General features: G+C 38.2%; 1 protein-coding gene across 6 annotated transcripts in view; it reads right to left on the bottom strand.

Moving 5' to 3' along the window:
- Positions 1-17504, bottom strand: part of LOC115412774 (mitogen-activated protein kinase kinase kinase kinase 4-like) — a 124294-nt gene that overhangs the window by 20713 nt on the left and 86077 nt on the right. For 3 of the 6 annotated variants that reach the window (XM_030125428.1, XM_030125430.1, XM_030125431.1), the window contains exons 13-18: positions 15830-15991; positions 15422-15508; positions 12118-12441; positions 9850-10005; positions 5234-5527; positions 1352-1461 (exon numbers count right to left, since the gene is read on the bottom strand). In XM_030125428.1, the coding sequence (XP_029981288.1) occupies positions 1352-1461; positions 5234-5527; positions 9850-10005; positions 12118-12441; positions 15422-15508; positions 15830-15991 (1133 nt within the window). The remainder of the gene's footprint in view (positions 1-1351; positions 1462-5233; positions 5528-9849; positions 10006-12117; positions 12442-15421; positions 15509-15829; positions 15992-17504) is intronic. The other 3 variants (XM_030125432.1, XM_030125433.1, XM_030125434.1) reach the window with 2 other exon arrangements.

Below are 17504 nucleotides of genomic sequence, written 5' to 3'. Positions count from 1 at the left end.
TGGATAGGCCTTTTACTCATTCTAGTATTTTACTGTTAGAACATGTAGAATTTATCAGTTGTTCAGGTTTTAGGATCATTTCAACATATTCAGAACACACGTCTCAGTTGGGTTTCAGTGCAGGTTTTGACACAATCTCTTGCCTGTGTTTTCGTCATTGTAATGTTGGCTTTTCAGAACCATAAGTGACCATATTTGAACAAAAGGGGCAGAACTGCAGGAACCTGAGGAGTCAGAGCCATCAATGAGTGGTCGGGGAGGGCTAATGCTAATGTTAGCTTACTGACATGGTGAAACTTCAACTGTTTGCACAACAAAGTCATCTGATGCTTTTGTACAATGGAGCTGTCTGTCAAGAAAGATATTTTATTCAACAAATAGAAGCTCATCTGGTGAGTGAGCTGTCAGGTGTATCTGACAACCAAAGCCAGACAGAGTAGGGATCTAAGTCTTGCATACGACCTGAAATTTTACTAATGGAGTAATAATGTACAGATGGACCACCAGATCACTTTTTTAGAGAATCTAAATGATGGAAAACACTAATGTATCTTTAAGGATGTTCATTTTTGTTTCACAGAAGTATAAAGGCCAGTGGGAATACAACAAAGAAGAACTGTTGCCTTATTGGTATCCCACACTCCCAAATGTAACCTGTTGAAGTTACATTTTGACCAAGGTCACTCCAGCTTCAGTTGGGAGATAACTTGTCTCTTGCAAGGCAAACTATGATGTATTTTGATGTAACTAGAGCCTTGTCATGAGACTCAACCTCCTTAAATACTGATGTTTTTCTCTGTTCAGGGAGCATCTTCCTACAACCCTCGAGTTGTGTGGGATTCTGTGCACTAATTGAATAAAACAATGCTGACTTCCTGATCCTCATTTTTGAGAATGGTGATTTATTCACCCACACCGAATAAAAGAAATGAGACCACAGTAACTCCTAAAAAATACACTGCTATATTTTTTTAGATGTTAATTATTTGTATACAGGCATCTTATCTCAAGATGCGTTACCCAGTGCTTTACATACTCCACCCTCATTTGTATATATGGAGTCAATTACTGACTGTAAACATCTGTTTCTTATAGAATTTTCTTCATTTGGTAATGATGTGGCACTTCCATGTGTGAATGTTTCCAAACCACTAAACTGATTAAAGAACAGAGGGAGGCTTTTGAGGAGGAGGAGGAGGAGGAGAAGAAGGAGATGAAGAAGAAGATGAGATGCAGACAAAGAAGAACAAGAAGAAGACGAAGAAGAAGAAGAAGAAGAACTGGGACACAAAAACTAAGACATAAGACACAAGCACAATCAGATAAACCAGAAGGGGATCTGACAGTTTACCTGGGAGCATTGCGGTGTCCTGCGTGGCTGCTATGTGAGGCGTTGCCTTGGTGATGAGGCGAATCTCGCCTCGACAACACTGGTGACCTGGATGTAGTCCTGACAGGAACCTTTTCATAATAAAGACAGGAACCAGCTCACACATGCACACTCTGCGTGCATGAATGTGTACAAAATAGAACAGCGGATACACACAACACACTACATCTATTAAACCTTCACTTTAGCAGAACAACTAATTTATGACTTGCAGAAAAAAATACACTTATGTAACTACATAAAATCAACACGCACCAGAGATGATGAACAAACCAGATACAAGTAAAATGTCTGACATGAAGGATTTATAATTGAAAATTGGTTCCTCTGGTGAAATGTAAAATCTGCAGCTAAAAATGAGTAACTGCATTCGTATGTTCTAAAGAAGGCAGCAACATTCACTGCGAAAAACATATGCAGATTCCATGTAAAAATATTTATTAACTTCATGGGAAATTCTAAAATCCTACAGATCTACTTGATTTAGAATTTTTAAAGTTAGGCCCGTTATGCATCTTCAAAACCTGAACAATTTGATCAAACTTTCACTGGACTGAGTTGAAATGTACTTGTTCTTTTTAGTTTACTAATCAAAGGACCCCTATGGATACAACCCAACATGTACTAATGTGAATAGACCCATTTTTTAAATAAATAAATACATAAATATTATGTTTTAGAAATTAAAAGGTGCAGTGTTTGACTTAGAGGGATTTAGGAGGGCCTAATAGAAAAAGAATATAGTGTTGATAATTCTGCTTTCACTGGTAAAAATGAGAACTGTTGTGGTTTTTACATTAGGATGAGCTGTTCATATCTAGGAAAACAAAAACAAAACACAAGTAATGTCCCATAATGAGCCTGATTTTTATTGGGCTCAGGGAATTTGTAAGTTAGAAGTTAATAACAATTTACAGTGATGCATTTTGCAAATTATCTTCAGTATTTGTTGTGTGTTCAGAACAAATTTCAATTCAATCCAGTGAAAAACAAACACATTTTGAGACTTACACATGCTAATGGTGACTTAGCTCAGAGGGTCTAGAGAGGTATTTGGAAAGCTTTTGTATTTTTCAGTTGTTCTGACTTTTTTGGAGACCTGGCAGAGAAAGATCTCGCTATTTCTTAACATGAAACCAACATCTTCAAAAAGTGACATATTAATGCTTTTAGATCACCTTTTCACATCTGTAGTCACATTGGTTTGAATCTGTGTCCTTATCAGACTCATATCAACTGAGAGGAAAATGCACTTTAAAATCCCACAGCACATACAGATAACAACCAAAGCTCTCATCCCTCTAACCCATCACCCCAGAGCACTGCTGTGAAAAACCCAGTTGGACCAGTAACCTGTCCCTATTCCAGTCTCCTGTAAATGCAGCAGAATAATAGGCAGCATCCAAAGCCATGCAGAACAACACTCAGCTCAGGCATTGCAGCCAAAATAATGGAGGCATGAATAACAAAAAGCTGTTAATCTGCATTTTCAGTTAAGACCAGGGTTAATGTGGCAAAACGTGACTTCTGTTAATGAACAGAATGCTATGGGACGCGTTGCTTTTCAGCAGGGTTGTGGTTAAAGTGTGACAGGGTATGGCTGACTTTAGCTCTGTGGACTAAATTTACACCGTCTTTACATTTTAGACTCCGTCTGCCTACATTTGTGGGTAGCAGTTGTCTACTGTAGCTTCCTCTCTTTCCTATACTTAGCGTATCATCCAGAGGGCCTGTGCATATATGCAGGCAAAACGGTTATTTAAAAAACCTAAATACTTCACCGCTTTGCTTATTTTTCTCTCCTTCAGCAGCTATTTTTGTTTCTGTAATGCTGTGCCGTCTGTTAAAGGTTGAACTCGTCTGGAGCGAAAAAAAAAGCGACATGAGACAGGCTGTCTCAACATGCCCCCGTGTTCAGGTCCCACAGTGAGTGTTCGTACACTACATGGTCAAAAGTATGACGACAGCTTCAATTAACTCCAATATGTGACTGCGAACATGTTTCTAATCAGAGGGATTCATTTATAGAAATCTATTCCACTCTTGTTGTTCCTTTTCAGCAGATTGTGAACCTGTTTTTTTCAGGGATTTGCTCCCATTCAGCCATAAAGATTGGTGATAAAGTGACTCCCAGTCAGTGTTCTAGTTCTAGCTCAGTGAAGATTGGTTCAGATTGTACACACAAAACTGAGAAAATGATTTTAATTCACTTTTTGGTAACTTAATCTTTGTACATTCAGTCAAAAACACCAACCTGAAATGATTAAGGCCTGTTTTAGATTCCTGAGTTAAAGTATCAAGTTTTAAGACCTTAATTATTTCACTTGAAGCTCCAAACATACGAGGCAGATGTATTGTACTAACACAGGGCTCCAAAAAGTTACTTAAAGAAAACAAGAAAGCCTTGGGTCAGGGAAATTAGTCTATTTGTATGAAAAAAAAAATAAAAATTTTAAAAAACTAGACAAGAATAATTTTGTCATATACAGTTTGATTGGAAAGTAACCTCATTTTAGGGAAATACAAGTATGTTTGACTTTTACAGATGATTCTGAACTACATTTAACCAATAAACTAAAACAACAGTTTGCATATTAACCACTTTCCTATGCTAATGGAGGAACTACTTACAATTTAAGAACAGTCACTGTATCTAAAGAACTGTTTTCATTGTTAATTGTAATCTTGGTTACATTTGAACTTATTTTATTTACCTACACACATGTAATATTTCCTCTTCAGGTTACCAGTTTTATTCATAAACTACAAAAGGACCATTTCCTACATTTTTGCCAATGTCATGTTCGGACATACATTTGTCCATATAGTGTAGATACAGCAGGCTTTTCTTCTGTGATTCAGAACACAGAGGGGAAGTCCACTTCCTCTTTCTCATGATATTCTCTGGGATTCAGAGCAGATCACATTCCCTCAGGAAGTCACTGAATATTGTTTTTGTGGGAAAAGGGGGACTAAAGCTATGAAGCAACCTGCATATGTTAAAAACTCCTAGAGGTTATTCCGTACAAACTCACCTACTTCCTCACAGTTCATGACATGGATTTTATTGTTAAAAGGTAAACAAAAGCATTTTAAGTCTGCTTTAAATTTGCCAAATATTCTCTTTCAAATGCTTAATTTTAATCCCCTGAACTAAATGTCATTGTAAGTGTCACTCACCCACTGCTTAGCTGAATCATATGAATCATTTGAAAAGTGTCAAACTACCAAACACTACACCTTATACCTCAAATAATTTTTTAATTTCTGAGTCACATTTTGATTTCATGGGGTATTAAAAAAGTTCCCTCATATCTGCAAGTTATCCTTACATTAGAAATCTTAAGTCACATACTGTTCTTTTCAGCATAACAACAGACATAGAACTTTTCTAAATAGTTTCAGAGCTAAAAAAATTACATATTAAAACAGCATGTAACAAAATTTATTTAAGCAACTATACAAAAAAACTATTCAGCACTGCAGCTTTAAATATCAAACTTATATATAGAACTAGAAATATAGCAGAGTTTTAGGACTTTGCAGAGTCCAATAGACTTAATAGAAGTTTGTGTTTGTAAGAATATTCATGACATGAACTGAGAAAAGTTCTGAATTCTGAGCAAGTCGGCATGGAATGACCCCTCTGTAAATTTACATTTGGATTTAATTTAATCATCTCTAATTCCCCAGCGGGTCTCTTTCCCACTGAACACAGACTTGTTGATGGAGTTGAATTAATCAGGCAGAGGGAGGTCATGAATTGAGCCGTACAGGATAATGATGGTTCCCTGGGTCTAAGCGCTACTACACAACACCAAGGCTCCATCTGCCTGTTCTTACCCTGGGTGGGACCTCCTCTGAAGGGGCCGGTTCATGGGGCAGGGGTCTAGGATGGGGGTGGGGCTGTGGGTCAGTGCGTGCAGGCGTAGATGATGAGGAGGATGGTGATGAAGATGGAGGGTGATGGTGCTGGTGGTGGGGTTCCTGGCTGTTGCGAAGGTGCAGATTTTCAAAACTAAGGGCGAGCGGCTCGCTGAAGGAGTGCGAGCGCGCAACAGCGGGCGGAGTGGAAGAGGAGGACGAGGACGACGCCACGCTGCAGCTGCTCTTTAAAGCAGCCAGATGTGAACGGACCTTCCAGATGACAAAAACAAAACACATTCAGGGAGTGGGGTCAGTCTGCATGCAGGCCATCGTCAGAGCTTTGTCACACTGGAGCCATACACGAGAAACACACCGTTTTTTGAAGAACCTTTATGAAGGAATAGTTTGATTGTTACTCTACTTTGCTTTCATGCCAAGAGTTAGAGGATTATGGGTCTCTTGCCTGAGTGTTAAAAAAAAGCATTAATCCTATATATTGTTAGCTTCATAGCATTATAGCCAAAATCAGATTTTTTTCAGGACATAGCCAATGAAGAGTAAAGTTATGCAGATATCACAATTTGGACAAAAAATGACTTGGGAAATATGATATGAGGCTAATGATAACAGCTAAAATTCCAAAACTATTTATAATATTATTTGAGATAAAAAAATTCCACTCGTAGAATAAGACCTAATTAAGATGTATAGACTTTGCTTTTTTTTTTTTTTCTTTTTTAGGTTTTAACAGCATTCTTTTGACATTTATATACCACAATGAGGTGTTTACTGCAGTTTGTGACACACAGGCCTTGTGTCCATTACATTAAGCTCGGTGTGTTGGACATAAACTAACCAGCCAACAGCTTTTTGGTCTTCAGTTGAGATACATGACCAAATGAAAGGCCCAGATTTCTGGTCAGAATCAGACACAAACCTACTTCACTGTATCATAATCACCCACTATGTCTTCAATATGTAAGATCTTGTTGATTTTAAAGACTATAATCTCCTTTGAATCAATGTTGTTTTTCTGGTTAGTTGTTTGCCTTGTGCCTCTAGTTTTATTCTCCACATTAAGCACATGACATGAGAGCAATTCATGTTGCATGAGAGCAAATGACCCAATTCCACTAAAAATCAAACTTTTCCTTTAACACAGGGCAGTTCCTCAAAAACCTTCAATGGGTTCTCTTGAAATGAACACTAATGCAGTGATTCAGACTTTTGACACTGACTTGCTTTGAATCAAGTGTGCTGATTAGATTAAAAAACAAACAGTTGAATTACAAAGCCATCCGAGGTCTGAAGTGAGAACCACTGCCTTAGGGATAAAAGGTGTCACTGCACATTCTCAGACATGCAGCATCAAATGTGTTACATGACCAAATGTGTAGTTTTTATTGTTAACAAAGCTCATAATGGAGAAAAGGAACATTTGAACAAAAGTACACACATTTGTGTCTGTTGTCTCTGAAGCTGCTGATTGTTTTATTCTTACAGCTCAAATTCTTATCACACCTTAAATGACTAATGCATAAAAATGTGCAGCCTGAGCAACAACAGGCACCATGTTGCACCGGTAATTTTTGAGACAATGGAACGTAATGTTTCAAAGCATAAAAAAACAGATAAAAAGCAGGTAAGGTAGTGAATGAAGACGTGAAGGTAAAGACATCCAAAGACTGATATGTGTGAGACTCTCTGGTCAGCAATTTTCAGATGTAATCATGTTGAAATAATTACCTAGTTTCATAATTCTGTGTGCAATATTTAATGCATTTATTGACTTTTCCAAAATAAATGAAAAGATATCACAATGAAACCTGAGGAAAAAGTGCAAAAACACAGAACATGTGCTTCAGAAATTAACAAACTAAACACTATTGCAGATGCAAGGCTAATCTTGTACTGTGTTGAGTTTAGTTTTTTTTGCCATTTAAATAATAATAAACAAAGTTGTTTTACTCAAAACATCCCATGGTTTAATAAAGCCACATTATTGTTCATATCTTCCTTAATCTGGATTGATAAAGCAACTTCCCAATAATCTGTAAACCTCTAAAAATTCTTATATCTCTTGATTCAGTGGATTTATGTGCCAATAATTTTATTGGCTGATTGTGAAAAAGTGTTTCCGAAAGCCCAAGATGACATCTTACAAAATGAATTGTTCGGGCCGTAAACCAAAGGTATTAAGTTACGGTCATACAGGAACCAGTATTCACATTTCAGAAGCTGCAATCTTTAATCAAAACTTTTTTTAAATGACATTTTTATTATGCATTCCTTTTTTCTATAACCACCTAGTCCTCTGGTCAGTACCTATACAAGTTTTATTACACGTCACTTTAATGCTGTCATTAAGTCTCACCATATCCAGGCCTAAAGAAACCTCAACATCAGTACCAAGCATGGAGATGAAACTTATCACTGGAGGCTGGCATGCAAACAAATATGAAAGGTTTGCTATATACAAACAAACAACATGCACACAGCCATAATGTCCATCGGGCAACATTAATTGGTTTTATAATGCTTTCTTCAGTTACCAAACTTAAACCACAAACTGTCACAGATCACTTTATGATTATATGAAACATATATGTGTTTCATTTTGGTTATTTAGGTAAAATATATTGTTATAAAACATTTAAATGGTAGTAAAGTGAGTTTAATGTTCATGCATGACACCAACTTTTAGCAGCTTAACATCAGGTTTTATACGAAGTCTTAGCAGAGATCTATAACTTTCGACTATGTAATGAACTTGAATCAGAAATTCTCAATGTGACCCCTTCATGCTCAAATCAGCCCCCAGAGGTGTGTGCGCATAAAACAGAGGTTAAAACACAACAGCACATCTACTGACTTACAGCCCATGACAGAATAATAAACTCTCTAAGGCACCACTTCGCCTCCAGCTCCACTCCTAGTTCACCTGGATACAGTGTCATTGTAATTTAATTCAATCTGAGTCACATATTCAAAACACACCGACTTCAATAACCGTGATTATTTAAGCTTAGTGGGTAAAACCCTTTGCCAGAATGTTGACTATTACATTCTGAGTCACCCTGCTGTATATCTGGGTGCCGATAAATTATGGATGTTTTCATAACCAGCACACAATAGTGAGGTACAGCATGATAAAATGTCAACACTCTAACAGACAGTGTCACCGTCACACAAATGCACACATAATAGTGAAAGAATTACAGCTTTAGTGAAAGCACTTTTGTTTGTCTTGACGAGGAGGAGGACAACCTGTCAATCAAAGCATTAATCATATGAGAAAAGTATGTAGCCAGGGATGGGATCATTTCTTTTTCTTCACCACAAAGTTTTATAAATAGGAAGAATTCTTCTAGAAGCAAAAACTTCACATAACCCACCCACTGGGTTTGTGCTCTCTTCCATATTCTGTTAATGTGGATGTCAAGGTCTTTTAATATGCAGTTAAAAACAAGAGAATTGAAACAGAATTGAAGACAAACTTGAAACGACACGAGTCTAGAGAAGTTTCAAAAAAGCAGCAAATGGCTTCCAGAAGACAGAAAATGAAGGACAGACCTGCTAACACATTTCAGAAGAGAGAAAGCAGCACAAATAGTGAACACATCCACTTACGATCAATGTTACAAACCACTTAAACCTATCAGGCAATAAGACTGGAGCAAAGGCTAATGCATAACCTGGAAGAGAATGTTTTAATTAGATATGACAGTAACATAAAAGACAAATGTACACAGGCAGCATCTCGAGTCAGTAAATATGGGCCCTAAAAGCAGGACAAAGATCTGTTTCTTTACATTTTCTTTTCCTACAATGACAAATAAAGCATTATCATCAATTCAGTCTCCACTAGCACTGGCAATGTAAGGCTAACCTGCAAACAGAACCAGGCTGACAAATTCAAAAGGATAAAAACAAAAAAAGTAATTATTTGGACTTCTACTGCTGCCATGCATGCAGGCTAGTTAAATAAATACGTAATTTACAATATATTATAGATAGCATAAACAATGGAAGACTAAACAGCTCCAAACAAATGAGGAAAAAACACGTAGGCATCATTCAGACCGTTGGCCCAAACACAGACGGTATCCAGATTTTAGTTTAGAGAAAACCACATAAATGAGACTTTTGTTAATTGGATCCAAACCACACTATGATTCAAATCAGATTTCCATAGATGTGTACATTCTCTGTGAACTCAAACAACAAACAACAACATCATGAAACCAGGAGTGACGGGGCAGACTGGCAGTTTGGGTGTGAAACCCCCCGCTGAGGCTCAGCAGCTCTTCAGTCTGATGAAGATGTGATGAGCCAAGCACACCTGCAGTTTCAATAAGCTTATTAACCATTCCATAATCTCTGTTTGACCACATGCCTAATTTGATGGAGGCTTCATACCTTAATCTGCCTATTTAACTTCAACAGAGCTTAAATGTGCATGAAAAAAAGGACCAGAGGACTGTTTACCCATTTGACACAGACTCCAAATGCTGCCTCGGTGCAGAAGCTTTAAATGTAAAAATGGTAAGATGGAAAACCAGCTCAGAGGGGTTGGAAGTCAGTGTGGCTACCTGTGGTTCCACTGGCCGATGCATGGCCGGCGCATCAGAAGATGAGTTCCCATTGGGGTAGGAAGACTCGGAGCGTGGCGGCACCGGAGGCTGCTGTGGTTTGGTCTGAGCTGCCTGAGGAGAACCCTGGATGTTCTTGCGGTACCGCTCATCAGCCTGAGGACACAGCCACACAAACAGATTAGCATTAGTATTGTTACAGCAGGGTGAGGGTGTAAAGGGGAGGGTAAGTGGACGGAAGCCATTAGACACTACGGTTTGTTAGTCAGAAAGTCATCTGCTGATACAAGCACTGCAGCAGGAACAACAAAGCACCTCCTCAAGGGCAGTTGTGTTATGTTGCCACAGTATCCCCACATCCCTGCTAGTAGGACAACTACAACCACAAAGAGTGTCATGCATTTTTCATGTGGAGAGAAAAACACTCAGAGAGGTTAGGACGCACATAGAGGTCCAGGACACCGACTTACAACCTACAAGAAAAGCGGAAAATCAAACAGACTGTGGATAAACAAGGTTATATTTAAAGAAAACACATGAAAATGTTGTCTGTCTGCCTGTCAACTGAGGCACAGGTCATATTTTATAGATCACCTTCAATTTATGATCTACAAAATTGAGTTTTCAGCAAGTAACCCATCTAATTGTCTGTCCTCTGCAATCCAAATTAGCTCAGAAATCCCAATTATTATTGATAAGAACGGCCAGTAAATCTACAAAGATTCACCATGAATCAAACTGATGACACATTCTGGCTTCAAACATGGCTTCCAATTTCCATGCACTTAAAATCTGAAACTCCTCCTGCAAAAAAACAAACAAACAAAACAAAAACGTGAATTTTGTCAGTGGGTCTTGCATTACCACATGCATAAAAACCTGCTCCACTCAAGCAGGACAAACTACATGTGAACAGCTTCTGGAGAATCTAAATCTGCTTTCTGTCTCTCTCTGTTTCCTCCCCTACCAGGTGCTAAATGGCAACAGCAGGACATCAAAAAGAGAGAGACAGGAAGCCACACTGAGGACTAATGAGGTGGCTCTGTGTTATTAGGGTAAATGCATTAATATAGTGGCAAAGACAACAGTGAGGCTAATTACAAGAGCAACAGTGTTATGGAATCAGACTGGTGCCAGCATAATTAAAAAAAAAGTTAGAGTTGGAGAGGGAGAGGGAACAAAATGAGAACTATTGGAGTTGTACTTTTTTGATGGTGTCTTCTTGTTTACAGTTACCTCAGCTTTTTTCTCACTGTCTGACTTTCCTCAAATTCACTGTCGTCTCTGGTTTGAGATCTGACACATGAAACACATGAAGGTGTTTTTTTTCTCTTTTCAATGAATTAGACCTTTTTTGACATGCCCGCTGCGAAATGTTAAATTTGCCTCAACATGTAGCACAAGGTCTTTTTCTATATTTGCTTTATTTTTGCTTATCTACTTTATCTTACAACTTCAAAAATGTCAACAACTTCCAACAATCCTTAAATCAATAAAGATCTCCAACAAAAAAGCTGCTATGGACCAGTATGGTTTTGCCATGTCCTAGTTTCTGTTTGTCATGGAAACTTTTACTGTTACCAGTACCTGGTGAAAATATGTGCAGAAAGAAAGTATTTATTGGAATTGGAGAAAAAACAGATTAAGTCATCAAATGGTAAATATATACCTATTAAAGTGATTAACAGACTGGGTTTACAGCAAACCTGATTGTAAATTCCCTCTGATGGGACTAGTGTCTCGTCTGAGGGAATTTTTATTAAGGTTAGCTTTCTACTCAGATTATTAGTGGAGTATTGGGAGCTACTTAAATGCATTTAATGAAGGCAAAAGTCTGATTAGTGAGAAAGAAGCAGAAGGGAACTGTAAACAAATGGACATATTATTAAAATAGAAAGAGGCTAATTGAATTACATGATAACACCTTTGTTTTTTTGTCTTGTTTTACTGTGACTTAAGTCACTTTCTTTCTTTTGCTCAAAATTTAATAAGTTCTGCTTAATTCATTTGGCACAAATCTGACTCCTCAGTCCAGGTGAGCAGTTTGTCATAAAATCTTGATCCATAGTGGTTCATGAAGTAATTCAATTACTGCAGTTCAACAGGGTAGACTCATGAGTTTAGAAAGAGAAATAAGGACATTTAGTTCTGTCTACAAAGCAATCAGACCCAACAGCAGCAGCTACATGTAGCCATCACCATGAACAGACAGCACACCCAAAGCAGGGGTTGAGTACACACAAGCAAAGGAAGCGGCCGCAGGTTCACCTCTCTGATTGGTTCAGAGTCAGGGGCGGGGCCTTGGAGCTCACTGTCTGCGGTTTTCTCCAGACTGTGATTCTGAGTGGACCGAGTCCGCTCAGAGTCAGTGTTCTGCAGCGGCTTTGCTGGATCCCCTTCAGGACTCTGTGGGGGCTTCACCCTGTCAGGCTCCAGGTTCTGTGGGGGTTGGGTGCTCTGCTGCTGGCCTGGTTTGTTACTGTTCAGGTTTGGGTTTTGCTGGAGTGACAACAGGTAGGCCTGCTCCTGCTGCAGCTGTCTCTGGAGCTTCTGTGCTTGTCGCTGCTCCTCCAGCTCCCGCCATTTATACTCCTGAGTACATGGAGGGTCAAACTGACTGACTGTTGCTGCTGGATGTGGCAGGTTTTTATCCACAAACAAAATCATTTTAAAGCCTTTTTAAAAGTAACTACTTGTCAGAGTATCATGGAAATATCTTCACAGCAGTAAATAGCAATTAAATCTAATGATAAACTACAAGTCAAAAGTTAAATTAACCTTTAAGCGTTATTTCATGCAGCATATTCACACAGAGTAAGTGTAGTCTGTGTTTTACTCAAATTTACTGATATTATCCCCTGGATCTGACGTTAAGGCTCACCACTAATCGGCTGAGCTGAACTGGCTGCTTGAAAAACATTCCTTAACGCACACTGCCATGGATGCCATTTATCTAATAAGCTGTAAAACTTTCAGTCCTCTGAAGCAATGTGAACTTGGTGTTTCTGTGAATTGGTCTCCGTGCTATATCATGTTATGAGCCTCCTGGATTTGCAACCAAAACATTCATTTCTAAATGCCAGTGCAGCCTAGTATGTACTTAACAACCTGGAGTGAGGCAGGATAAACGCAGAGTAGACAAAGCATTCAAAGTGTCCCCAAGTCACAGAAATGTCAAATCACACAGGACTAATATTATAACACAACCTCTGAATTTGCTGAAATAGGGTATATTACAGAGATGGCACACTGACTGGACTACGAGGACCTCCGCAATTATTACAAATGGCCCGATGTCCCCTGGCAGTAATACTCCTGAGTAAATTGAGTTTATGACTCTTCATGGACTCCAGATACCCTGTTTGTTATTTCTACTCTGCCATTTACACCTTTAGTGTCTTTTTCCACTTGGTATGCACACAAGTAAAACAACTACAGTAAAATGTTTTTTCCGTTATAAAGTGTAAGCATTTTGGGGTATACTGGTAAACAAAAGCCATAGTTCAACTCAGTTTAGATATCTCAGTTTAAGACAGCAGAAACTGGGCTTTTTGGTGCAAGTTACATTTTTCTCCAACTAGTGATTCACTATTGAAACACAGATTCATCATCATTTAGTCTTTGCCCATGGCACTTACACACTGAACCATAAAGTCTATATTGTTACAGTACAGAGTGAATGCAGATACCACTACACCCCAAATGAATACTAATAACACTGTTACCTAAGCATAAAGTTAGAATGATTTAGTTTTAAGACCCATTCCTCTTTTTATTCCTATTTATACGCCTATATTATCATAAAAGGTAAAAATATTTTAGTGATATTTTTTGAGCAACTGTGTATAATGTTAACTTCTAAAACAGTGATTTTTATGATTTTGGCAGCTGTGCCAATTTCCTCGAACCACATCATGTACAGCAGCGGGCGCAGTTGTGTTAAATGCATTTTCTTAACACAGTTAGAAGCCAGTGTTTAAGTATTTCAGGTCAGCTTTACAGTGTCCAAGCCAGTTATGAAGTAGAGGAAACTTTTTTCCATTTATGAGTGGTGACACAGAGGGCAGCCAATAATGATGATGTAAAGTGAGGACATGAGTGTTCATATCCTTGTATTATCACAGTATCCTCTAGAACCCTCAGAGGAGAAGAATCCCTTAAAAATAAAAATTAATATTAAAAAAAAACTATCTTGTCATACAAATCCTACACACCAGTCCAAACTCTGAAACACCTGGAAGAAAAACAAGGGAAACCCTCTCTTCCTGTTCAACAGCTAGTTTCCTGATGACTTCAGTACTAAGGGCCCTGTAAACATCCTGACTTCCCTGAAAAAGAAATACATTTTGTCCACAAGTGTCCCTTCAGATCTGCTAAAGTTAGGAGATGGTGCCAAGAACTTAGTTCAGTTCAGTTCAGAAGGAAACTTTGTGTAACAGGGGAATAATGAGCACCTACACTTCAACATTTTACAACCTGCAAGATTTGGAAACTAAAAAGCACCGGGGACACAGAAAGTGATGGCAATACTATTAAAGAAAGAGATACATAAAACAAAGTGCACCGAGTGTCCTTTTTAGAGACATTTTTGGTCGACTGCCCTGAGTACTTATAGTTGTTCAAAAAGAGGCTAGTACCTTCTGAGCAACCAATCAGATGTGATGGGAAATGGAGGAGAACGTTGTTCTGGCCTCATCACTTTATCCTTCTGGAGGAGGGGATCATAATACCCCCTTGGTTTTCCTAAACTACACCTGAACAGGGCTCCATCTAACTGCAGCTCTTACATGAGGTGCTGACTTCAGACTGGTTGTTGTCATGCATCCATATCCTTCCTCCTTGTAAAAATACTGGAATTTCTCACCAACATTAAAATATTTCACTTTTCATATGTCAGGAAAATTGCTGGTGGTACTTTACTTTAGGTTAGAATTTCACTAGCACTGCAGAACATCTGAAAAAAGAGTTACTAACACTTGTTCTGAAGCATCATGGGCTTCCTTGAATCATTTAGATTTCCATCAAACATTCCTGCTGTTTTTTTTTTTCCTTGAGACAAAACAGGTCACAGATGATCTGCCCTCACCATCTTTAATGCACTGACACGAAAACTGATGAATATGCAGTAGATCAACTAAAGCAAATGAGACAAGTGCTGAGAAGAAGACAGTGCATGAGTGACAGGAGGCTGAGACGTGTTCTCTGCAGCTGTGTGTTTTAAGTCAACACACAGTTGGAGAGAAGAGATGTGTTGACTTAGAGAAACACCTAAGGACAAAGCACAGCTGGTACCCATGTATCTACACTGCAAGAAGGACAATTCAACAGTTGCAAATATTCAGAATGGGTATGCACTGAAAAACAGATATTTTAACCACACTAACACAATGGCAGAGGAGATATTGTTTGTCGTAGAAACAAACTCCACACACTGTTTTTCTGTCACTGCAATTGTGCTTCATCACAGCACACTCCTCCATTTTCTGCCAAAAAACAACAGTATGTCTAAACAGGCATACGTGTCAGGGAAGGATTCACAAAGATGGGTGTCTGTAAAGGAAAGCTTCCTCACCAGTAGCATGGCCTGTTCATGGAGCAGCTGCTGCTGCAGGATCTCCAGGTGCCTCTGCTCCTCCTCCAACTGACGCCGAATATACTCCTGTCAATCAAACACAGACCACCCCTCAGTACACCACAGCACCTTATGTTCACAGCAAATAATTTATTTTCTATACACCTAATGTTAAATTAATGCTGTCCAAGATACCACAAATGGAATTAAAACTGGGCCTTTATTTCTATAATTCAGCTTAAGATCCTTGGTGTGTGATTTAAAAAGAAAATACTTGAAAAGGCTGTTTTGGAGTAGATTTTAAGTCTTTATTTGCTCTCAAAAAAAACAGCATAATATCTGAAGTTCTCTGTTTTCTCCCTAAACATAAACATAAGTAAATACTTTTAATTGAGTCTCCCATTGTACCTGTTCTCGATCAGCCCTCCTCTTTTCCTCCTCGGCCCTCCTACGCTCCTCCTCCTCTTTGCGACGTCGCTCCATCTCCTCGATGCGTCTCTTCTCTTCCTGCTCGCGGCGTCGCTGCTCACGCTCCTGCTGCCTCCTCATCTCACGTTCACGCCGTTGTTGCTGAAACAGGATACGAAACAAGACAGCGAATTAACTAAAGTAGACGATTTAGGCAACGCAAACAAGTGGCATTTGTCATGGTTTCACTGACATTATTTCGTTTTAATGCTGTGAGGTAACTTTAACGTCATTCACCTGCTCTGCTTGGAGACAGAACAGGACGTTTTGAAAATGGAAATGTGTAGAATAATTGTGTGGCATAATTTCTTTGTTCTGTATTGTGAATTTGGTACATATGTTCAATGTTCATTTCTGCTATTTACCTTATTTTTTAATGTGTGAAATAGATTAGTGAAAGTTAGTGTCATCAAATGTTTATCAAAGCATAAATAGTAAAAGTTATCATGTATCCGCAGTAAAATATGAGACTGTTTCTGAGACAATATTAAAGCCAAACAATTATTTAGTTAGAAACACTGACAGAAAATTAATCTGCAACTATTCTGAAGACATAATAATCATCACTGTTCAATGAATGATAATCACCTGTTGAATTTCTAGCTTTTTTCTGGTTTATATTATCATTGAATGGATATCTTTTTACAAGTTTGGATGTTTGACCCTGAAACATGTTTAACATTTCCTGGACATAAATGGAAAATAGAATTAAATATAAAGCATTGGTTTTCCACATGATGCTGTAGCCAGTTTTGAACAACTTTTGCAATGGTTTCATTTATCAGCACAGTACATTCATGGTCATCTGTACATGAGCAATAAGCTGGGGGAAATTCTAAAGTTGTTCTACAGGAGTTGAAATAATGAATATTATTTAAACAGTAAAATGACACCAGTCAGGTCCATTAGCATTCAACCCCTATTTTCAATATGTCAGAGAAAAGAATAGATTCATCTTTGGCTTCCATTCACGCCTCCTTCAAGTTAGTACCTGCTCTGAAAAGAGAAATGTCAAATATCTATAAGATTTGTTGCCAACATTTGGTTTCCTTGATTCTTGTTATCAAAGCACTTTGATCTGCAAGAGGAGAAGAGATTTCGAAGGAATTTTGGAAGAATGCCACTGATAAACCCCACAAATCATCCATCTGTGCTAAACATAGACTTATCCAGTGTCAAATTGTACAATGCACCCAATTCATGACGGTTAGAATGTCTAAATCTGTAAAGGTAGAATCAGGTGGAATGAACATATTTTATGGGGAAATTTTGCTATGGGAGACATACTTTAATATTATACAAGAGCTGAACTTATCAGATAACCTTGAATGACTGATCAGATGTTTTAGTATCAGTGAAGTTGCACCGTGGCCAAAACAAATGACTACTTTATTTGTTACTAATTTATTAAAATTATCTTTATACTAGGGTTGGCTCCAGTATTTTTCCAAACATGTACAGAACTGTGCAAAAGCCTTTTAGCTTTGCTCTTTTTGCAGGGTTGAAATGAGCATACTCATTTATTTCTCATTCTCTTTTCTTAATTTACGACAAGAAAACACACAAACATGTGCACAGCCTTAAAAGATGCACAAAAAGATGAACTAAATGGGAT

The sequence above is a fragment of the Sphaeramia orbicularis genome, chromosome 21, assembly GCF_902148855.1.
Source record: "Sphaeramia orbicularis chromosome 21, fSphaOr1.1, whole genome shotgun sequence".
NCBI lineage: Eukaryota > Metazoa > Chordata > Actinopteri > Kurtiformes > Apogonidae > Sphaeramia > Sphaeramia orbicularis.
Note: the sequence above shows the minus strand (reverse complement) of the source record. Positions and strands in the feature narration are given on the sequence as shown.